Here is a 23654-nt window from a genome sequence, read left to right on the forward strand (position 1 = left end):
CTATCTCTGTTAGTTAGTCTCTAAAGTGCCATAGGATCACTCCTTGTTTTCTTGTGTAGCAGATGAACAGGGCTACTCCTCTGAAACTTTTTCCCTTGAGATCGGCTCCATAGATCTCTCCCCCCTCTCGGGAAACTTTTCATCTCGACATTGAGCAACTCGGGGGAGGGGACCCGCTCTGGCTCTGCGTGCTCGAAGGGGTTAACCACAAGACAATCAGCAGAACCGCCTGCCCAATCCCACGGCCACTCCCCCACCTCGTCCCGGGGGGCGGCTGCCGCCGGAGCAGTTTGCAAAGCTGCGGCTGCAGGGGCAGGAGCCGGCCCCGGGGAGGGGCAGGGAAGGGCGCGGAGATTGATGGCTCCTCGCTTGATTAGACCGCCCTGCCTGGGCTCCGCGCCGGCAAACACCCACCCCCGGCCGCCGCGCTGCGTGCAGCCCGCGCCCGCCGGCATCTCTCCGCAGCGATGCGCCCCGGCGGGGAGCAGCCCTAGGCGCGACCCCTCGCTCCCGCTCCGGGCAGCCTCGGGGAACATGGCGAGGCGGGGGATGGATGCGGCCAGGATCCGAGCCGCCCTGGCGCTGCTGCTGCTGGGGGCGCTGCCCGCCGGCGCGGCTCGCCCGCGGGTCTCCCTGCAGGGGAACGGGAACGGCTACAGCCTGCACCCGCCGTACTTCAACCTGGCCGAGAGCACCCGGATCTCCGCCACCGCCACCTGCGGGGAAGAGCCCGCCGGCGGCGGCAGGAGCCCCCGCGCCGTGGAGGATCTGTACTGCAAGCTGGTCGGCGGGCCAGTGGTAGGCGGGGACCCCAACCAGACCATCCAGGTAGGAGCCCCGCCGGGCGGCTGGTCCAGGGCACCTGCCCCGAGCTCTCCCCCTCCATCCCCCAGCGCATCCGGGGCGGTGCGAGCAGGTCCGCTCTCCTCCCCCGCCGGGAAAGGACCCTCGGGCCAGAGGCGCACAAAGCGTTTGGGGAAGTGCCTGTGAAGGGTCCGTGTTTGTGCCCCCCCGTCCCCGGCGCCTTCTCCTCCCGTTTGTTCTCCCCCCCCCCCCCCCAGCGAAGGGCGCAGGGGAAAAGTGTGTGGAGGAAACTTTGTTTGTTCTTAAGTTGAATGGCCCAGGCTCGCCTCCCAAGGGGATGGGTTGAAGCAGGTCTCGCCCTAAGGACTTTTCGTCCCATGCTTTAGCAAAGCTGAATTGCAGTCAATGTCCTATGAATACGTCTGGCTCCGAGGGATGGATGGGGGGGGGGATGAATTTATTCTTTAGAAGGGCTTTCTTTACTCCAGACTCTCCCCCTTCCCAGTGTAAATCAATATTTTGTTTTTCTTCCATCAGCATGTGTTTGCAAAGGTAGATTTCAGCTTCACTGGGTTTGTGGAATTAGCTCACATTTCCATTTAGAAAAGATGGGGGGAGAAGGGGGGGAAGTCCTGCAACAAATTATCTGGACCATTTTATGCCACTAGTTACCAGGCGAGCAATTTAGCAGGTGAGGGTCTTGAGAGTTTTCCCAGGTTCTTGCGCCCTGCAAATGGCAGTTGCTTTTTTGCAGAGTCTTCGTTTTCTTTAGCGCCATTCTAGGGTTAATTGTAGAAGATCACTTTGAAGGGATCAGAAGAAACGCCGGTGAGATATTATTCGCTCGCCCCCTCCCACGCACTTTTTCGCTTAGCTAGTGTGAGGCATCTTTTCGGAATTCTCCAAACCTGGTTTCTCTTTCAAAGGCTGCAGGGAAAAGGGAACACGTGTTCCTTTCCCAGGGTTACTAGAAATGCTCCAGGGTTGCCAGAAATTGTACAAGTGAAACGCAGCCTACTGGGTCTCATGGCATTATTTTTAAAGGTGTCAGGTTTTGCATTGAAATCTAGGGCAAGTGGAAACTGCTGAATTGGTTTGAACACAATCATCAGGCCTCGGTGGTCATGTTAATATTTAATAATGTGGGCATGTAACCCGGACACTGCTTGTGTTGAGCTTTTTGGGGGAAATTGGGGCTTGTAATAGTCACCTGATATCAGCTTATAAAAAGTTTACCCCGCTCCCATGAGTCCCAGTTTAAGTTGATAACAGGAACATGTAGCTGGGAACCTCCTTGGAATGCAGACAGCAAAAAATGCTGTGATACTCAGTTATTTGTGTGCAGTGTGTTTTAACAGCCATGGGCATCTTGGAAGGCAGGGAGACCAGTTAGTTGCACTAGGATTTATAACATTGGAGCTTTAGTTCCATGAATCCTAGCTGTGCTGTAATCCCATGAGAACAGCCAGAGTAGTGGGAAGCAAATAGAAGAATCTAAAATCCTCTTGTGGAACAAGAAAAAAAGCATTAACAAATCTAAGCAACATGAACAACACAACTGCTGTTTGCCAGTGGCTCCTCCTGGGTAGAGATGGAGTGTTGGTTTACCTGGAGCAATAGGACCCTGCTCGGCCTGTTAATAAGCAGAGGGAGACATTTTAAAAAACAGCTTGCATGCAGCTGTTATCCTAACAGGTCAAATAGGAGAATTTGGCCCATGTGGAAAATCTGCTTCTGAAAAACCCTGTGAGTCTCCACTGCTTTAGCTACTTTGAATTTTCTGGCTACTATAGGGCAAAGTCCTGTGTCCATGGCCCGTTCTTAAGGTCGTCACTGTGGAAAAGCCAGGCTCCATCCTCCTCCTTCCATTGTATTGCTTTACAGTTGTTAGAAGACTTGTGTGTCAGACCTGTATATTGCAACAATCTAAAATAAAACTGAACTGGGCAAAGACTGCCTTTTTCTGTAGTTGCCGAATGTGGGTAAGGGTTCAGCGACTCTGATACATAGTTGTTGGAACTGCAGTACTGTGCTTTTATTAATGTAAGGCTTAGAGAGGAAGATAACTGGAAAGTGTCTGCTGGTCTGTGTGCAGTTGCCACCAGAATCTAAATTCCTGATGAGTAAAACCAGTAAAATGAGATTTATAAAAAAACAAAACCCAGTTAGCAACATGGGGGTTTATTACACATTAAGGGCTAGACATTTGACATAACATAACGAATAGCCACTGACTTTATCTAGCCTAACTTATAATGGACTACATTAAATAATGGCTAAAATAAAGCATTCAGAGTCTAATGACTTGTGTGGTGCTCACTGCAAATTGTGACTCATGCCCTTCAAGTGAAGCTTTGCACGAGCATTGTAGTTTTCTTAAATCTTACCGTTATTTCCAGTTAAACAAACATGGTTCTTTAGTCTTTGAGGTACTGTAGTGATCTCCTCCCCCTGTCCTCCTGTGCAGCTTTGACACAGGAGTGCTTTGATCTGAGCTCTGCTTCCATGGCTGATATTCTATGGTCAATCTGAAAGCTTTAGAAAATGCCTTTTGTAGTGGCTCCTTTCCATGACTACAGGCAGCACCTAAAGGGAAGGAAGGAATAAAGAGGTATTGGGGCAAAGGTCAGAGTTGTCAATTCATCCCTGTTGAGGATTTCCACACCACCCAGTGACTAAAGCAATGAGGGAGGTGGTGGTAGGGAAATGTTCAATTTAAGTGACAATAATGAACTCTGTGTTTCACTGGAGTTCCTTGCCTAACCCCTTCACCTGCTCTCTTGTGTATTGTTCCACACAAACTGCAGCCAAAGTCAGGAGCAATGTTCCCATTAAATGTTTCCATCAATGTGCAGAATAAATTTTATGTACACTAAGGCATGTACAGATGTGCACCACAAGTAGGCACACCTGCTGCTGGCTGTGGGCACTCTGCTAATCAGCTGGGCAGCATTTGAATCTCTCCTGTGTGGCTGCCCAAGCACACAGCCTATGGGGAACACTGGGAACAGGGTTTTTGGGTGAGAGCTCTGTAAATTTGAATTTCGATGGCTGCTCAAGAAGTTTCAAAGGGGCATGGTTGTTAAGAGACAGAGGTTGGTTGGATTGACTGCCTGATAAATGTTATAGCTTGTCAATCTAATAAACAGGTTCAGTCAGTTCCCCCCCCCAGCTAACAGTTTTAGTTAACATTGTAGTAGAATTTTTTTGGAGCGGGAAATCTACTACCTATTTTTCCCTCCACAAATTCCTAATAACCCCTGTTTTTGTTTAATTATACTGGCTTAGGAACTTGTAGAGTTCCTGGCATAGTTTGAACAGCAGGCTACAGACCTGTTGGGAATATGATGAAATCAGAGTTCGTTCTAGACTCCCAGATGGGTGCCAGCATTTTTCATCGTGGTAGGTTTTGCAGTTGGCAGGAGTTATGCAAGTCAGAATTAGGGATGTTAACACGTACCCAAGTACACGGTTACCAATGAGCATTGGCTCCCACTTCATCCCCGCATGTAAATGTGTAACCGCTGGAAAAAAATTCAGCGGTTATATGTTTACAAAATACATGCATTTTAACATCTCTAGTCAGAAATGAGGTTTCTTAAGAGAACTGCATGGAGACATTTGTACAGCTCTTGCCTCTAGTCCACTAGCTCTGCCCACTGCTAGCTGTCTTGCCATAATGAGCTGTGAATTTGCCCACTAGACCAGGGCTCTCGACTTTTTTCTGAGCGACCTCCACCCCAACATGCAATAAAAAGGCCATGGCTCATTTGTGCCACATTAGCTGTTTTTCTGCATATAAAAGCCAGGGCTGGCATTAGGGGTAGTTAGCAGGAAAGTTGCCTGGGGCCCCAGTGAAGCTATATTGCCCATGCTTCCATCCCATATCATGGGACTGCAGCTTTCTGCCCTGGGCCCCAGCAAGTCTAACACCTGCCCTGCTTGGCGGCTGCCCCCTTCCCCTGAAACCTACTCGCAACTCCCCAAGGAGTCCTGGACCCCAGTTCAAAACCACTGAAATCGACTGAATGGGGGACAGAAGATAAACCACATCAGATTTTGATCAGAAAAAAGTGACACTGACCGGTTCAGTCACAGATCCTTGTGAGACTGTCATCCGATGTGCTGCAATACCACTCATCCAATCTTCCTACCTCCTTGGATGCCCCCTTTAACTCTGTCTTAATGAGCTGGGGTGCGGTCAAAGCCCTATGCAGTGTAACACAGAGGTGCGGTCAAAGCCCTATGCAGTGTAACACAGACACTGAGATTAGCTTAGCTCGGGGAAGACTCAGTTAAAGTCAGTTGCCGTAGCACGTAGGTGCACAAGCCAACGGGGACCAAAACCCTAGCTAAATCCATCTTATTTTGTCCGTATGAAGTTTTTTTTTTTTTTATATTGAGCAAGCTCATATTGTCTGCCTTCTTTTTTACGGCAGGAGAGAGATGCACAGCTGCTTGTCCCTCCAGGTAACGATTATGCGCACTGGGTCTATTAATAAACAAAAGTGATTTTATTAAGTATAAAAAGTGTGATTTTAAGTGGTTGCAAGTAACTGCATACAGAACAAATTAAGTTATTACCCAAAATAAAATGCACCAGCTAAGCCTAATATACAGAGAAACTTGTTAATTGTAATATCTTGCCCTAACAGTCGTTCTAATAATCTTTTTTTACAGTCTGGAAAGACTCCAAGACTGGGTTTGATCCTTCCTCCTGTGTAGTCTTAGATGCTTCCAGCAGTCATCTTAGGTGGTAAGGAGGGATGACCTGTTTGGCAGCATCACCTTGTTGTGGTTTTCCCACAGTTTTGCCCAAGGAGGGGAATCTTTTTCTCACGTTCAGAGCAAAAGTACAAGGACCAAGGTGGGGTCTCCGGATCAGGTGACCTAAATACATGTCCTTGTGGGAAATCTGGGCACCTTCTATGGACAGGTCAATAAACAGGAAAAACAAGTCCATTTATAGATCTTTGTCCTTATCCATGAACCATCAAGTTTCTGAAATGCGCTCAATGGCGTCAATTAACAGGCCTGTATTAGTAAAACAGGTTTATACTTCATATTTCTAACTTCAAATACAGGAATGATACATGAACACCAATGAGATAATCATACTCAGTAGATTACAACTTTTCAAATGATGCCACACAAGAAGTATATTGCATAAAGCATTTTCCAGTTATGCATAGTCATAAGGATATTTTCATGAAGAGTATGGATAGTCCCATAACAGCGACTTTCTGATTAAACTTCACTAGGGGGCTGTGCCCACTATTTGCTATGCTCGCCAAACCTCCTCTCACTGGGTGTAGGCAACTCTGGCTCCCCCTCATCCCCCCTCCCCCGGTCACCAGGGAGGGCTGGGCTGCAGCCACACTAGCCTGGGCACTTTCTCTCTCCCCGCCTCTGGCCGCGCTAGCCTAGGAACTTTCTCCCTCCCTGTCCACGGCTGTGCCAGCCCCGGCCTTTTTTCTCTGCCCCCACTCCCTGCAGTCTAACCTGAAGTCCCCCTCTCCCAGGTGAGGCCATGCCAGGTGGGGAAGGCTTGTGCTGTGGTGCACCAGACCAGGTCCGGCTCTCTGCCCCGGCCACCGAGGGGATTGGGCCAGGCTGAGGCCTCGTGGCCAGGCCCGGCTCTCTTCCTAGCAGCCAAGGGGGTTGGGCCACCCCCTGAGCACGAGGTAAAGGGGAGGCCGCATGGCTTGCAGCTCCTGTGGCTCCCCTGAGCACTGGGGCAGAGGGAAGAGGAGGGGAACTGCATGGCCCCCAGCTCCACAGGGAGAGTGGAGGCCACATGGCTGAGGGTAAAGGGAGGGGCTGTGGGATGCAGAGTGGGTCATGATATCACTCTTATCATCCCGCAGGAAAACGGGAGAGGGAGGGCGAGAGAGAGATATCAATCCCCCTCCATATGCATGTAATGAAATGCAGCAAGAGAAATGTTCTACCCTTGCACTTGGATTCTACATCCTGCTGCCTATGTAATAGCTGCAGTGTTAAGGATTTTGCCATGACATGTTCCAAAAATCCTGCTCCTTAGAGAGCAATGTGGAGTGTAGAGATGTTGGCATTTCCTGGTAATTACATTGCCCACAACCAATGTTCCATCTAACTTTTCCCATCCATGTGCATAATAAGGATGTAAGTGACTAGTCAACTGTCTGATAACATAACTTGACTAGTCACTCTTTCCATACCCCCCGCTGCCTCTCAGAGAAAGGTAACAAGGGGGGGAGAGCTGGCTTAAAAGCCCGCTGCCCCCCAGCACCGTCTCGGCGGGTGGGAAATCGGGTGCAGTGGGAAAACGGCTTGAGTGGGGATTGAAGGAATCCCTGCTCACACCAGTTTCCACTGTGGCCACTTCTGCTTTTGAAATGTACATAAGAGCCCCACGGCTAAAGTGCCGAAGGGAGCACAGGGCGAGAGGGGGACTCGAGCACAAGCACTGCAGGGAACATGGGGCCAGCGGGGAGTGTGGAATCCGAGCAGTGGGAGCAGCGGGAGGCCATGCCTGGGACATGGTGCAGGGTGGAAAGGCAAGTAAATGCTCCCTCATGCCCAGATATGGCACCCCCAGCCTTTCACTCCCGCACCCCGCTGAGATTCCACACCCCCAGCCTGCTCCTGCATCCTCCCCACTGGCCAGACATTCCACCCTCACGCCTTCCTGCACCCCATATCCCAACCAGATCCTGCATCCGCAGCCCCATCCCTATCCCACTCACTGGCAAACCTGCCCCATATGCTGAACCCTTCATTTCTGACTCCACCTCAGGCCCTTAGGGGCTCTTGCTACATTTGAAAGGTGGAAGCACCACCAGGAATGCAGGGCTGGGGGGAAGGCGGGACTCAAACAGTCCCCCGCTGGCCCCGCACTCCCTGCTTTTGAAATGGACAAGAGTTCATTTCAGAAGCAGGGACCACGGGGCCAGTGGGGAACTGTTTGATTCCCCTGCTGGCCCCGTGCTTTGCCTTCTGGGGCTCTTGTACATTTGAAAAGCAGGGCGTGTGGTGACTGCTTGAGTCTCTAGCTTGCACCAGGATCCCTGCTGCACTCCTACCCCTTCTCCACACAGAGATAGTGCTGGGGGGAACTGGCTTTTAAGCTGACTTCCCCCCAGCACCAGATCCTACTCCCCACCCTCTGCTGCCTCTCTCATGGTGGTGGTGGGGGAATTGTGACAAGTCGACTAGTCGCTTACATCCCTAATTGGAACAAGGGATGTGAATGGTTAACTGGTAAGCATGACTCTTACCTGTTACAATTGACCAGCAAGGGCTCGATCAGCCCCCCACTTGCTGCAGGCAGGGAGTGCTCCAACCTGGTTGGAGCAGCTTCCATCCACGGTGGGCCCGGCCTGGTATGCTATGGGTAGGGGTGCTCCAGCCTGGCCAGACCAGCGTAATGCGTGGGGATGCTCCAACCTGGCCAGAGCAGTTTCCCCTGTGGTGGAGGGGCCTCTCTGCCCTGGCTGTGGTAGGTCGGATGGGATCGGTTGGAGCATCCCCCTTCCCCTGCCTGCCACTGTTTAAGAGGTTAACGGATTAAACAGATTTTACGTCCATCATTGGAACAACAGCCATGTGGATGCCAAATGTGTGCATTTATCTGATTTGCATGCACAGTGGAGGTAATCGTGCACCCGTCTCATTTGGAAAGGTCACCCAGGACTTTCCCAGCCAACCCATTTACTTTCTCCAAAGCCACCTGTTATCCCAAAAGGGGTCATGTCCCTCAGGGTTTTTGGTAAACTAGATGAAGAGCACTGGGAATAGGTCAGGGCAAGGCCAGATAAGCCAGGACAAGCCAGCTGCTTTCCCTAAGGCTGTCAAGCTCAGCAGGGCTTCAGGCTTGTCTCTGTGCACAGAGGAGACTTGAGATTTCCCTTTGACTTCAGTGGGAGCAGATCAGGCCCGTGATTCTTTGAAGGTTCCTCTTCCATTTAATCTCTCTCCTTATCATCCTCCTTGCCGTTTGTTCTGATAGCACCATTATTAAGTGCCTTTAAACTCTCTTGCAACTTCCTCCATTTCAATAGTTCCTCCTGTTCAATAGTTCTTTCACTCTGTTGCTTACCTTGCTGGGTTTCCCCCTCCCCTTTGCTCCTGTGCTGAGAACTGCTGTCTGAAGCTGTTTCCACAGATTAGAGTTACACTTCTCAGACCTGCATTTTTGTTTTTAAAACACAGTTGTCAGTTCTGACTTCAGAAGCTCGGCCCTTTTTTAATCTGAATCTCCAGTGCCCAGTGCCATATTTTCAGTGTATAATCTGCCCGTAAATATGTTCATACGGAAGGTGCTGCAGCACCCCCAGGCTCCCTGCTTAGCGCCTCATGCTTTGGGGACCAAGCTGCTGCTCTGAGCTTTGCCCCACCCATGTGGACCTCGCTGCCACCTTGTGCTTTGGAGACTCTGCTGCCAGCCCTGTGCACTAGGGACTCTGCTGCCATGCCCATCCCAGGTCCCGGCTGTTAGCACTGCGTGACAGAGCTTTGCTCCTGGCCTCAGCTTGCGGAGGTGGGGAGGAGGGAAAGGACAGATGTAAGGGAAGGTGTCAGCCCTCCCCACCCCCAAAAATGTTCCCACGCCACTGAATGAGTTTTACTCACTGCATAGCTAGAAATGATCAGTTTTCCTCTTTTTAATAGATTGGTTGTCTAAACATTTGGGAAGAGTACTGTCGGGCCCAATTTACACCATTTAATAGCAATTCAAGTCAGTCATTGAGATGTTAACCTTGAGTCCTGCAGTTAGGACTTCAAGGTTTTATCGGAAAAAGGTACACAAATTATGCTCTGTTTTTTCGGAAGAGGCTTTTCCAAAAATTGGCCTGTCTGCACTGGGCCAAATTTTGGAAAAGCCTCTGTCTCATAAGAATCCTTCTTCCTAGTGAAAGGAGAACAGGGCTTCCAAAAAAGCCCGTCTGCTCTTTTCTGCAAAAAAAAAAAAAAAAAAAAAAAAAAAGAGTGGAAGAGCAGACGCGTTCCCTGGATGTGGCAGAGGTTTTTTTCGGGATACCTCCTGGAAAACCCTCATAGTGTAGACATTGCATGAGTAAATGCCACAGAGGAACATTTGCAGCATCAGTAAAGTAGAGCAGCATTTCTTTAATTTTCAGTCCATTGTTAAACTTGAAGTGGCAACTGCATGTCGTTGCTAGGGTTGTGCAAAATGCAACTCAAATTGAAGAACTTCAGAATTTGAGGATTTTGCATTTTTCTCCAGGTTTTTTTAACATCCTCCTTTTGTGACAAGCCTGTAGTTTGTGCTTGGTGCTAGAAATTTAATTCGTGTTGCAACCTGTTGTACAGGTTTCTTTTAGCTGGTCTGTTCTTCAGCGAGTCTTTTCTTTCTGTTGTCTGTTCTTGGCTTGTCTGTGTGCCCTTGTTAGAGGTTTGTTTAAAAGGTCCTTGTTCTGAGTCTCTGCATTACAGCAAGGTCTTGGTGCGCAGAAAGCAGTGTTACATTGGGCAGCTTTGACTGTCTCCATTCCTTGGCTCTGTACTTCACTGTCTGGTATGTTCGTATCTCTAGCCGAGTTAATTAAAAGGTGGGCTTGTTCGGAACAGCTCGTGTTGCATAATTGCCTGTAAATAACATAGTGCACGTCTACAGGGAACAATGCAGGGAATTTTCAGATTCCTTTTTGACTTGAAAGCTCATCCAGACCTTTGAGTTTGTGGAAATGACAATGGCTATTGTGTGCAATGACTATCTTACTGCAGCCCTGGGGGGAGGGGGTTGTTCCTGGAGAGAGATTCCTGGTGTAATATTAAAACTATCTGTAGGACAGATGCGGCTGATGCACTAGCCCAGTGGTTACCACCTTTTTTAAAGGGAAACTGTCAGAAACCAGAGCTCCTTTGTGTGCTGTTCATAGCAGGATGACTCAAGTGACAGGACAGAGGACCTCATCTCTTAACTCATCAGTTTCCTGGCTTATTTGCAGGTCCCCTCAACGTGACCCCCAACCCTGTTTTTGGTGTAACACGCTTTGCGCCTGTCTGAGGTTGCCCTGGGCCCAGCCTATATGTTATATCAGTGTTTCTCAACCACTGGTATGAGTACCCTTAGGGGTACTTGAGAGAAGTCTGGGAGGGTACGTCAACACAACTGAAATTTGGAGAGAGCTGAATTTTTGTGTTATATTTTACAGCGCTTTATTATTTTTGTACTTTTTATACCCAAAAATTTCATTGCCTGCCTGGCTACGATTAAGTTGTTTAAACAAATGTGTTGCAGTGGTAGAAAAAAATATTGTGTGTCTGAAAACTGGGGGTGCTTATTTTTTGTAAAGGGGTACTTTCTATAAAAAGATTGAGAAACACTGTGTTAGAGGGTTCTCCCCTCCTTGGCTGCATGCCCAGGGGTCTATTGGTATCCTAGCAACCCACACTGCGCCGGGGAGACGAGTGACTCATGGCGAGAGGCCCTGTTGCTGCTCATGAGATCACAAAGCTGGCCTGCCTGGCCAGCCGTTGGATGTTACCTGCTTGTTGGCTGTTACGTCCAAGCAGGGCCATAGCAGAAAGGGCTTTCCTTGTAAATTCCTCTCTTCCGTCCCCATTTTGTTTTGGTTTTCTGGTCCCAGATGAGGAAAGGGAGACATGTTTGCTTATTTCAAAGGACCCTCAGGTTTGGACCCCACGGCCTCTCCTTCCCCCAGTGCTGTAGCATTTCCAATAGGCAATGTGCTTCATTCACCCTCCGTTTAGGAGCGGTCACACGGCAGCACCTCCGCTGAGTGCTGCCTGCAATAATGGGACTTGCGGGCGGTGGCTAACTCGTCCTGGATGGTGAGATCCCCATGAAAAGTGCTTGATGTGAGTATAAAGAGAACATGTGTGGAGAGAATGTGCATCTTTAAAAGGATACAGGTCGTCTTTGGGGAGAGGGTGGTGGAGAGGCTGCTGAGCCATCTAGGTACCACATCCACTTCTTGATAGTTTTTTCTCATCCCTTTTAGCTGGTAAGAATCTGGGGCCTGGGGCTCTTTGGGAACAAACAGTGTCTGCAACCTGGAATGTGTCAGCCGCTCCGGGCTTGTGTTAATCGCCCGTGTTTGCTTCTTCCGACAGGGGCAGTACTGCGACATTTGCACATCAACAAACAGCAACAAGGCTCACCCCATCACCAACGCCATCGATGGAACGGAGCGCTGGTGGCAAAGTCCTCCCCTCTCTCGGGGGCTGGAGTTCAACCAAGTCAATGTCACCTTGGACCTTGGGCAGGTAATTGAAAGGGGTTTGCGGTGTTTTTAAGTTGCCGGGTGTTGTGGTTGGGGACCTGCCTTCTTGGGTGTCTCTAAAGAGCTTGTTCTGTCCGTGGTGCAGAAGAGACTGATTGTGGCTGGGATGACTGGAGGACAGGGAAATCTCTTTGAAGGTCGTCCCAGGGTGCAGATGAGACCTTATAGAGCTAAGGGTCTAAAAATCTAAATGCAATCTGTGCATTTACCTGCCACACAACCTCCCTAAGCATTGGCCACAGCAGTCGCACAAAAATCACAAAAACTTGTGGCATGAAGTAATAGTGCCCGCTTTGAAACTGTTCCCCTGAAGCAGTGGTCCCCAACGCGGTGCCCGCGGGCGCCATGGCGCCCGCCGGGGCATTTGTGTGCGCCTGCCAACAACCTGGGCCGGCCCCGCCCCCGGCGCGCGACACGCACCGGTGCCTGGTGCGCGGCGCTTGGGCGGCCCAAGCCCCGGGGCACATGCGGGCGCGGGGCGCGCAGAACTCGGGCGGCCCCAGCCCTGGGGCACATGCGGGCGCGCGGCGCCGGTGCCGGCCCCAGGCGTGTGGCTCGGGCGGCAGTGACGGCCCCGGGCCCACGGCACAAGGCGCTCGGGTGGCCCCGTCCCTGGGGCACATGCCGGCGCCGGGTGCAAGGGCATCCCCGCCTCTGGTGTGCCCCAGGACGCGTGGCCCCGCCCACAGACACCCAGCGCGTGAGTGGCCCCGCCCCCGGGCGCCCGGGAGCCTCTATAGGTTGGGGACCACTGCCCTGAAGAGTCTTTTGGCTCACTTGGCTACCATGTTGGACAGAAACTTCACCGTTGAATTTCTTGTCGCCATATTCAAAGCATGAGCTATGGCTGGCCCGCAGGTGTTAAAAAGCTTGTTGCAAAACATTAATGTATCTAGACTGTAGAGTTTTAATACATGAAATCAACTTTAAAGGTCTTATGACAAAAACTGGCAACCGAGCTTTGGTCTTTAATGTTGTTAAGGGAAAAGAACTAGCACTGTAATAATGCTAGCTACCAGCCTTCACGGCTGCCCATGTTTGTGGCACGTGTACATGTGGAGAATGATTCTTCTGGAAAGGGCAGGTTATTTTATAAACCTTTCTTAGCGGAGAGGAGGGGACCCAAGGAATAAACCGTTTCTGAAAACGTAACAGTCCAGTTTTGTTTTCAGAAACAGGAAACCCCAAACTCTGCTTAGTGACCCAGGTCTTTTCCGTAGGCCTCCACTTCTGTGTATAGATAGCACCCTGGCTGCACGGTTGGTGTCTGACGTATCCAAAGAACTCCTCCCCACCCACAGAAGCTTCCAAACAGGAGTGCATGGTGCAATATCCCTGAGAGCAGGGGCACTAGGGGAGACTTCTGCTTCGAAATGCTTGTTCCCCAGTATGGTGTGTAGATTAACTTAGGCTGCTGTTGATGCTGTAGGAGGGTTTTGCCTGTCTCGGGGCACTCTCCTGAAATGGACTGCTTGAGGGTCTCGGGGGCCTATTGCTTAGGCAGAAGGGTAAGCATTTTAAGCCAATCACCTCATTTTAAAGTCCACCTTGTTCAATATTTAAATAGCCAACATCAGGGGAGCAGGAGGGCATGGAGAGGGGCCTGGATAGGGGTGTATTGACATGAAGATAAGCTCCTTTCAGGCTTTTCATTTCAAGAGAGGTCCTGCAGTCTGCTGGGAGATCTGGCTAGTAGCCCTGGCTTCCCAGCTACTTGAATAGAGCCAGGCGGAGGCGGTAGTCAGTGTGCTGTAAGCAGTCTACTCCTCATAATTCAGAGAGCTGGGCATTTGCCTCAGGGTTTATGATGATGTAGCACTTCTAACTGCTGCAGCACCCAAGAGCCCTGGCTGAGAGCAGACTTTCAGTGCCAACCTTGAGATTTCTCTGACCTCTGCTAGTGGGAAAAATACAATGACAAGCAGTTTGAGGCGGGGTTTGAATACTGGGCCTTCTGCTGACAAAAGATGGAGAGAAAGTTGGAACCAAATGTTTGTAGCCTGTGACGGGTGTAAGCCCTCACCTGATCTGTAGCCATATTGGGTTGTTTTTTTCTGGATCAGATATGGAGGCTGGTGAATGAAGGCTTAGCACAGCTCCTGTATTGTGTGGCTTTGGTAGCGTAGCCATTGTGAAGGCAGTGGAGGAGTTATATTAAGGGGGCAGAATTTCAGGTGCATGGACGGACTGTCACGTTATTTATAGTCTGCTTGCTTGAAATAAATTCAGAGGCCTGAATATGCTGTGTGGGGGGAGGGGGGGGTGGGGAGGAGGGGGGTTCTGTGCACTAAAATCTTCCCCCTACAGGGCATGAGTGCTCAGTTGCCTGCACTGTTTTAATCATAAGTTGTACCCCCTGATTTTTAGAAATACTCAAAATTTCTACTTATCCTTTTGATCCTGGCATCTCCAGGATCTCCTATAAATATCTTCCTGCCATGTATAATGCTAGCATAGCTTTCCTGCACACTGTGGACAAGGATATCTTTTTCCCGGAGACCCTTGCTGGCTAAGCTGTGGAATCCATTTTCCCACTCTCCCCAAACATCCCCATAGTGCCTTGATCAGAATCTCAGATTTAAAATATGGTTCTTAGGAGGCTGAGAATCCTTACGCACACTGGTGAAAGGAGGCTCTCCTAATGCAATTTCCAAAGTAGCTGACCTCCACTGTGTCCTTATGAACCACTTCAAATGCAGGGCTTTTTTTGTGAGGCAAAGAGAACAGGAGAGCTTTCATGTCTTCTGACTTGAGGACATAGGTGAAAATGTGCTTGCTCCAGCTTCTGTCTATCTACCTGTAGGAGGGAAGGAAACAGGAGAGGGTTCCAAAACCTTTCAAGTCAGGGCTGACGTTCCTCTCCCCTCTTGATTTTTCCAAGCAGTGCCTTTGGCTCTAGGCAGCAGTGCACTCTGTGGAGAACGGCTGGCAACCTACTGAGGGCACGTCTTCACTCACTGCACCGGAGATCGCTCTTCTAGTGTTTGATTTAGTGGGTCTAGTTAAGATCCATAAGTCGACCACTGAAGGCAGCTTGCAGTCATGAGGAGTAAGGGAAGTTGCTTGGAGTGTTTGTTCCCCTTAGCCTCCCTCTGTGGGGATGGCACCAAGCTTGGCTTACGGTAAGCTGGCTCCAGCTACAATTTTTGCATAGCTGGAGTTGTGTAACTTAAGCTGACCTTCCAGGTCTAGTGTAGACCTGGCCCGAAGCTTTGATGGCTCAACTCTTCATCTGCATCCTCAACGTGCTTCCTAGATTAGGAGTGTAAAACTGAAAATCCAGGATTGGGTATAATATAGGAGGAAAGTTGGGACACGAGAAAAAAATTCTGCCCTGGTAAAATTTTAATCTTTGTGTTTTCTTTTTGCCCCACCGTGTACTTTGAGGTTTCCTTGTTCAGTTCCCACCCCCGCATTCTCTTGGTAATGGGTGGGATTTCATCACTGCACCAGTTGGGTCATGAGCAGAATCCCGTGAGAACACTGATAGCAACTGGTGGATTATAGTGAAAGAATCCCTTCAGGGCTACTCAACTTTGGAAGCCCCAGGGTCCACAGTGATACTCACAATATATATGAAATATATGCAAATAGCTTCTTTCACACTGATGGGCATGAATATAAAGATTAAGGCAACATTACAGTACACACTGGCCCCATTTATGTCAGTTCTGCTAATATTAATACAATGGAATATTTACCCGATTTCCACCCATATGACAGCACTTTGAGCAATAACGGTTCAGGAATTTAACTACTAAAAGGCATATCAACAGAAGACCGTTTTATTGACTCGCCGTTGTGGAGCGTGTTCCCAGGGGAAGCCATGTTCAAAGGATCCCACCCGTGGGCCACGTGTTGAGTCTTCGGTAAACCCAAACCACACCATGGGCCACAAAGAAACAGGCCATGTATTGAGTACCCCTGCCTTATGCCATAAATAAGTGCTGGTTAGTCTTTAAGGTACCACCGGACTCCTTGTTGTCACCCCCTATAAAATGACTCTTACTCCTCCTTGCCATGTCCAAAGTTTGCATTCACTGGTCCTCCATAAATACCCAGTGCAGGCCTTTGCAAGAGCATCTGGTAGCAGCCCATTTCTGGCAGTTTCCTCATAATGGTAACCCTATATTGTATGGACAAATTGGCATTCCTTTACTGCATACACTGCATTGGCCCTTGGTTCTCCTCACTTTCTTGTTGGAGTTAGCTGGTGAGAAGTGTTGCTGAAGGGTTACAGAATCCTGCATAGTTTCCTTTGTTGACCTGAGGCTATGGCTGAGAGATAGGAAGGTAAAGAAAGGTCTCCCTGGGGTCCTCCTATATCTGTAAGGCATGTGCCAGAAGAGCCTATTGTAATTGGAAGAGAAGTGTTTGAAATTCCTTGGATGCCTTGAAATTCCCTTATAGCTGAGAGGTTGAGGTACAGGGTGCATCAGCTTAGACACATGGAAAGTTCTGGGGTCAGCGCACTGCAGTGGATACTGGAATGTCCCAGGGAGTGTTAGGGTCAGGAAAGTGACTTTTTTTTTTTCAACACTGCTCATTTGCCATTGTACTTCCTTGCTGTCAGTGTCTCTCTTGAGGCTTTGCCTTCGCTTAGTCATTGGGCCACGTAGCTACATCAAGTTTCAGAGGTAGCCGCGATAGTCTGTTTCAACAAGGAGTGCCTTAAAGACTAACAATTTTATTATGGAAAAGCTTTCGTTAGTTGCACTCACTTCATCAGAGGTGCTACAGGGCCACTTGTTTTTTAAGCTTTTCATCAGATGCTACAGCTCATGATAGCTACATTAGTTGGGGTATGGGAAAAAAAAAACCACACGCCTGGCTGACACAGCTATGTTGACCTGATGCCCAGTGTAGATGCAGCTTTGTTGACGGAAGAGGCCTTCCCTGGGCAGAGCTACCCTCATTCAAGGGGAAGTTGTTCCCACACTGATGGGAAATACCCTTTCCATTGTTGTAGATTGGGTCTGCACTCTGGGGTGATGCCGGCATGGATCTTATTGACTCTGCTTGGACATATTCTGAGTCATGCCTGCTTAATTACCAACCAGAGCCAAGTTTCTCCAGAACTTGTCCAGTGGTGCTGGAAGAATTTTTAGAGTGGGAGGTGCTGAGCTCCATGCCCCTAACCAGGTCTGTCAGTGCCCCTCACCACTCCAGGCAGGGGCCACAGCTGGGGGGCAACTGTGGAGCACGAATGGGCCCTGGGCAGCAGTGCCCCCACTCCTCCTCCAGAGGAGCCAGCAGCCAGGACTCTGGGTGAAAAACTTGGGGGTGCACCCCCACATCCCTACTTCCTGTATCTATGCACTTGACAGCATCATGAGGATGGGGGAGTTGATTAATTTGTTCATCAGCCTGTTGATCTCTGCTTTCAGTGGCTGTGTCTAGAGAACTTGCTCTCTTTCTTCGCTGTGAAGATGAAATGGGAAGGGGAGAGGAAGGAATATTCTTTGCAGCCAAGGAACAGCAGTTTAAAAAACACAGGTCGGCCACCTTATGGTTTCATTGGCAGGGTAGATCAGAGAGGTCTCATCGTAGAATGGGCAAAAGGTAATCAAATACATAATCTGCTTGGGAGAAGTTGTTCCATCTTTGTTGCATCTGCTCCCTCACCCACTGTGACAGCAGAGCTCTGGTTTCAGAACTGCTGTTGGATGTTGATGTTTAGGATGACAAGAAAAGTGTGGGGAGGGGAAAGAATTCCGATACTTGGCTGAGGTCTGGCAGCTAGAAACAAAACGAGTTAGTCTATTTACAACTATTTTTTAAAAAAATAACTAATTGGCACTGGAAGCTGTTGGTGGAGACTAAATAGAGAACAGATTATTAATTTTTATTTTTTCGCTGTTGATCATAAACTCACTTTTAAAGCTTCCAAACATTTTGACTTTCTTGGATAAGTAGTCTGGCGATTCTTTGAGCATGTCATGCTACAAAATGCTACGGCACAATGTTGTACCAAAGGTTGGCTTTCCTTGATGGATGAAGCCGGTGTGCATTAGCACTAAGTTTCAGCATCATTGCATAGCATGGTCCCATCAGATAGTTTGGTCCCATCCACAGATTGGATCAAGCCACGTGATAATATTTTTGGTGCAGAGGCTGCATGTTATAGTGCAGATGGGAGTGTTAGTGATGATTCTCTACACTGCGTGAAAGATAACCGTTCTCTTTAAGTGAAAGGAAACTGAGCCTTGCTAGTGAAATGTTTTTGTCTGTGAGGATGTCTTTGCTGTAGAGTGTAAAGCAGCGACAGACAGCCTAGGCTAGTGAGTGGGTCACATGAGTGGCTCTCTATGTTGGTGGGTCGCAAGCTTGTCATAATCAAGATGGTATCCTGGGATAAGATAGTTTTGCTCACTGCGCTTACATGCCTAGAATTTGCAGGGTATGCTGATTGAACCATAGCAGTACTGTGATTGGATGCAGAGGGAGAGCAAGGCTCTCTGTCAATGGTATGTGCAATCAGCATGCACTTTACTTCTCATGCACTTGCTTTACATGAGTGTTACTTTAGTAATAATGGTAGGAGAAAAACTACAGGTTGAACCTCTCTAGATGGGCACTTTTTGGGTAGGGCAACATCTGTGGTCCAGCATGAGTTTAGTTAGCTGGATGCCCTCATAGCATGGGCTTGGCCAAATTTTCCATTGTCCCATAAAGTTTGTTTACAGCCACCAATGCTGGCTCTCGGTGTTCTGTGCTGTTTAACTCTCATGTATCCCTAAATGTGTTCTAAGAGCCCAGTGGAAATGTTGGTTAATTCTGCTGGACAATATTGACCTCCCACGGTTTGTCAGTTCTGGTTCAGCATTGATCAGGTCCCTAGGATGCCGAACTAGAGATGTTCAACCTGTACCTGGATGAAAACCAGTAGAATCTGGCAACCCTGCACAGTGTGAGCAACAGTAAACAAAATGTCTCATGGGCCACCCGTAGAACTCCAATGGGCCGCATGCTGCAGTAACCTGACTCGCTGTGATTTTGAACTTGGGTTCTTCTGGGCATGTGTGGTAAACTCTGAGAAACCCCTGGAGAATTGGCAGCACTCGAGTGGCTTTGCCTGGATCCTCGTAGCAAAGCAGAACCGTGGGTTCCAACCCTCCTTCCCATGGTCACACCAGCCAGCCCATGTTTAAATCACTCCAGTGAAGTTTTTGTGTGTGGACAGGAGAGTCATTGGGGTAGGAACCTGGGTTTGCTCTTCAGTGAAGCCTTCCTGAGCGAGATGAGTACAGTCCAGCATTCACCTGAGTGTTGGGCAGAGAGGCAGCTTGCTGTGTTGTGCAGTTCAGAGAAAGTCAGCCAGTGCGGGGATATGTTGGCTTTACTGTACAAGTGCTGAGCAGGCCAGCTAGGAAAGGGGGAAAGAGTCTATCAGCCTTATGTTACACCAAGAGCGCACAAGCGACAATAATCACTATGACCTTGCCCACCATAGTTCTGTTGATCACTATGTACAACTGGGGCAGAGGAGGAGAGGGCGCAACAGAAGGTGTTTTAGTTCAGCAGACTCCTGGCGCTAGCGCTGTAATAAATCAGAAGGTTTCAAGAAATATGAGCGGCTGGCTCCCTGCCAGAGCCTGACATGAGCCTTAGCCTAGTTCACCTTCTCCAGAGAGTTGTCAGTATTTCATGGTAAGTTGCATGGCGTAGAATGCATGGAGCCATGAAGAGGAAGTACCTTCATGCCGGCACTTGCTTGAGGTTAATAACTGCAGCACTGGTGGAGATGGACTGATTCATGTCCCTGCGCCCACAGAAGCGTTTGTTGCCTGAGGTGATGCTGGAGCTTCCATGTCTCCCCTGAACCAGACACTGGGTAGAACTTCATGTTGAAATTTTGCAGTGTGCCTTGATTTATGTGTTCTCAGGTATTTGTTCTCTTAAGCCCACATTTCTTCCTGTCTGGCAGCCTCTACTTAGGGGGGAAAAAAGAAGTCTCAGGTCTGAGAGAGCAGGGTCTGATAATTCTGTGTGCCTTCAGGCCCCTCTTTTTTTTTTTTATAGATTCCAGACAGGACCATTATGATGATCTAGTCTGACCACGTGGATACCACAGGCCATAGAACAGGGGTTCCCAAACTTTTTGCTAGCACAACTAGAAGTGAAAGTAAGGCGGGGCACCCCGGTAAGACCGATTAGGACATGCTGTGTGGCACAGTTTGCGGTGCGCACTCCTAGTCGAGTTCCTGCCAGCTCCCAGGGCTTCTGTGCCAGGTGACCCTGCATGCCACAGTAAGCAGCAGGTAGCCAGGTGAGGCAGGCACATTAAAGGCACCACATCCCTCCTGCTGCTGCCAGAGCAACCTGTGTTCACAGCCAGTCCTGGCTGCCACAGACAGGGGTTGCTTCACAGAAGCAGCCCCTGTCCGTGAGGAGGGGGTCCCAGCTTTCTGCTGGGACCCCCCCTGCCACCTCCACAGTGGACAGGGGTTACTGGACCCAATGCAGGACCTAACCCTGCTGCGGCTCTTCAGTTTAAATGTAGTAGAAGCCAGGCTGCCTACGCACCTGGTTCCTACTACATTTAAATCTGAGCCGCAGCAGGGGTAGAGCCGGGACTGAGCTCCTTTTCTTATCGACTAATTCTGTAGTTGATACAAATTGTGTCGACTACACAATGGACCAATTATCCGCCTCTTAACATCCTTAGTCCCCAGGGGAAGGAAGAGGCAGGTCAGGGTGTCTCTCCACCACCACCTGTTTACCTGCACCAGTGGTCCGAACAGCCGGTCCAATAGCTCCTTTGCCAGCAAACAGGTAGGGACCCATCCACCAGTCAGGTAAGGTAACCCAGCCCCAACCGCCTTTCCCCTTTCATATTCTGCCTATACGCACGCTCCCAGCCTCCTGCCTTGATTCCTGCATCCCCCCTCCCACACCTTGGCCTTGAGCCCCCTACTCTCCACCCTACACTTAAATTTCTTACAAGTATTGTTCTGTTGTAACCTCCACCCTCCCAAATCCCTGCCCGAGGGGGGGGTATGTGATGGGGGGTTTGAGGTTACCTGTAAGAAATTTAAGTTTCTTTCACTCCTGGGCACAACTGAAATTTAATGAAGTCTTTTCTACCAGAGACCCTGGAGGACGCCATTGTGAAGAGCAAAGTGGTGTCTTCCATATACTGTGACCTGGCACATATATTGCATGCATAATCCGACTTGCAGAGAATGCTTTTGAAGAGCAAAATGGCCTCCTCTGTACATCATACCTTGTACTGTGTGGTGCAAAATGGCATTCTCGTCACAGCAGAGATCACTGTGATCCCATCTGCTGACAGCGTGACCCCATTTGGGAATCTCCATCATATAAAGTCCCCCAAATAATTCCTAGAACACCTCTTTTTAGCAAGGCGTTCAATCTTGATTGAAAAATTACGAGCGTAAGAGGATGTACCATGACCCTTGGTAAATTGTCCAGTGTTAATTATCCTGGTTGTTTAAAAAGTACACCTTATTTCCAGTTTCAACTCCTGTCCATTGCATTACATTATACCTTTCTCAGTGAGATTGAAGGTCCTATTATCAAATATTTATTCCCCTTTGATTACACTTACACCTGTAAGTTCCTAAGTCACCCCCTACTCTGGCATATTGTGTGGCATTGCTAGAGGAAGAAAGCAGCCTTCTCTTCATCTCTGACCTTCCATTTGCCTTTGTCTCTTTAGAGATGACAGAGTGCTTCACATATGCACAGGTGTGACAACCTGCCTTTTCCTGGTTACTCTTTGTGGCCAATCCGCAGTCCTGTCTAGTAAAAAAAAAATAATAATTATAATAATCCAAATTGCTGAGTGTTTATTAAATAAGTTAAAACCTTGCCATGATTTGTAAAACTAACCTTGTTAACTCGTATGGACCATGTTTATATGCTTCACCCACTTTCAAAATGAAGCTAAAATTTTTGGGTAAATTGGACAATTAAAACATTCAACAGGATATTCCAAATAGAAAATCCCCTCTTTGTTAAAATGTCCCATTTTACTAATATATGGGTCCTGCAAGGTGTGTGTCTATTTAAAACTTGGATTAAAATAAACTATTTTTAAATTATCAAAGTGCTATTGGTAAAAATGATAAATCATTCATTTGGTCCTCACCTCACACTTAACATTCCTCAACTCCCATATTCGGTCTAAAAAAGGGAGGTCATCCATTTTAGTCTCACTTAAAATTATTTTATTCATAGATCAGAGACCCGATTGCAACCCCAAATATATTTTACACTGTCAGCCAGGGCATCAAAATGAGAAGTGGGGATATTGTTTACTGGTCCAGCACCAATCTGATATGAAAATAAAAATTCCTTTCCTCTAATTTAAAAAGATGTAACCCTTCTCAGAGGGCAGCTATCCCTTACCAGAGGGGGCTCTAGGTAGTCACTTCCCCCAGATGCACACTCCAAATCAGTTTCATTTTAGATTGTTCAAAGGCTGCACATATTGATCACTTACTGAAGAGTGGAAAAGAATAGATAGATAAACACTGGGATTAGTTTGAAGATGCATTTTTTAAAAAAAATCAGTAGCAAACGCATAAATCACAGATTAAATGGCCATGGATGCATTCCAAAAGATGTGTGGGGTTTTTTTGTTTGTTTTTTTCCCCCTGGAGTTTACTTCCTATTGCACAAGTCGCACTTCCTCTTTCCTATTGCACTGCTTGGGGTCTGGCTTGTAAACACGAATCATGCAGGGAGCAGACATAGGAGAGATGCCCACATGAGCCAGTCGTGCGCATAAAGCTTAGGCATGTGTTCCATTTTAAACAAGCAGCCCCTAAATGAACAATGAAATCCCTAGTCTTCACTGGTGTCTGTGGGTTGAGAGAGTTCTTACTGTTTTCCATAGGCAAGTAAACTGTCTGGCCTTGTGCACTGTTAAAGCAGAGCTGTGAAGGAAGACCAAAATTCACAGCATTTTCTCCTACCTGCATTTGGTCCTGCGTATTTTCCTTTATTTTTAACCTTGTTGTTAAAGAGCTTTGGAGGACCTGCAGAGAGCTTTACAGAGCCCTAGTTTATTCTAAAAGAAACAAACCCATAATACACCCTAAGAGAGATTATTAATAGAGGAAGCCCCTACGGCTGCTGGTTGGCACGATTCTCTGGTGCATTGCTGGTGCCTGTTTGGAAACATTCTACTTGGGATGGGAACTATGGTGTTCATTCCTGCGAGCATCATCGTGGTCTCCATAGTAATCCTAGAACAGTATATCCATCCGAGCAAAAGAGCCAAAGATCACGTGGCTACACACAAATGTAAGGAAACTCTCTGCACCTGGTATCTGTGGTCCTTCAGCTACCAAGGAGGCTTGTTATCAATTTAATAGTGCTCCACAAAGTATTTTAAATGAGGTATGTGGTATTTTGGGGTTGTGCGTGTGCGTGCACGTGCGCTCTTATATGATTATTGTGAATCTCTGACGAGGTCCGTTGGTGACGTAGCTGCTGCATCAGTTTCCCTTTAGGGTGAAAGGTGTTTTAGCAGTCCTGCCAAATTATTTCAACCCCTGCTGGGTCAATGGACATCCATAATAAATGGCTAGCCTGGCAATAATACTTAAACTGACACATCACCTCCTC

At 48.5% G+C, this 23654-nt stretch overlaps 1 protein-coding gene across 2 annotated transcripts in view; it reads left to right on the forward strand.

Annotated features, from left to right (window-relative positions):
• Positions 1 to 277: 277 nt before the first annotated feature.
• Positions 278 to 23654, forward strand: part of LAMA5 (laminin subunit alpha 5) — a 186506-nt gene continuing 163129 nt past the window's right edge. For both annotated transcript variants that reach the window (XM_075901088.1, XM_075901089.1), the window contains exons 1-2: positions 278 to 828; positions 11887 to 12039. In XM_075901088.1, coding sequence (XP_075757203.1) covers positions 358 to 828; positions 11887 to 12039 — 624 coding nt within the window. In that variant the 5' untranslated portion in view covers positions 278 to 357. The remainder of the gene's footprint in view (positions 829 to 11886; positions 12040 to 23654) is intronic.

The sequence above is a fragment of the Pelodiscus sinensis genome, chromosome 18, assembly GCF_049634645.1.
Source record: "Pelodiscus sinensis isolate JC-2024 chromosome 18, ASM4963464v1, whole genome shotgun sequence".
NCBI lineage: Eukaryota > Metazoa > Chordata > Testudines > Trionychidae > Pelodiscus > Pelodiscus sinensis.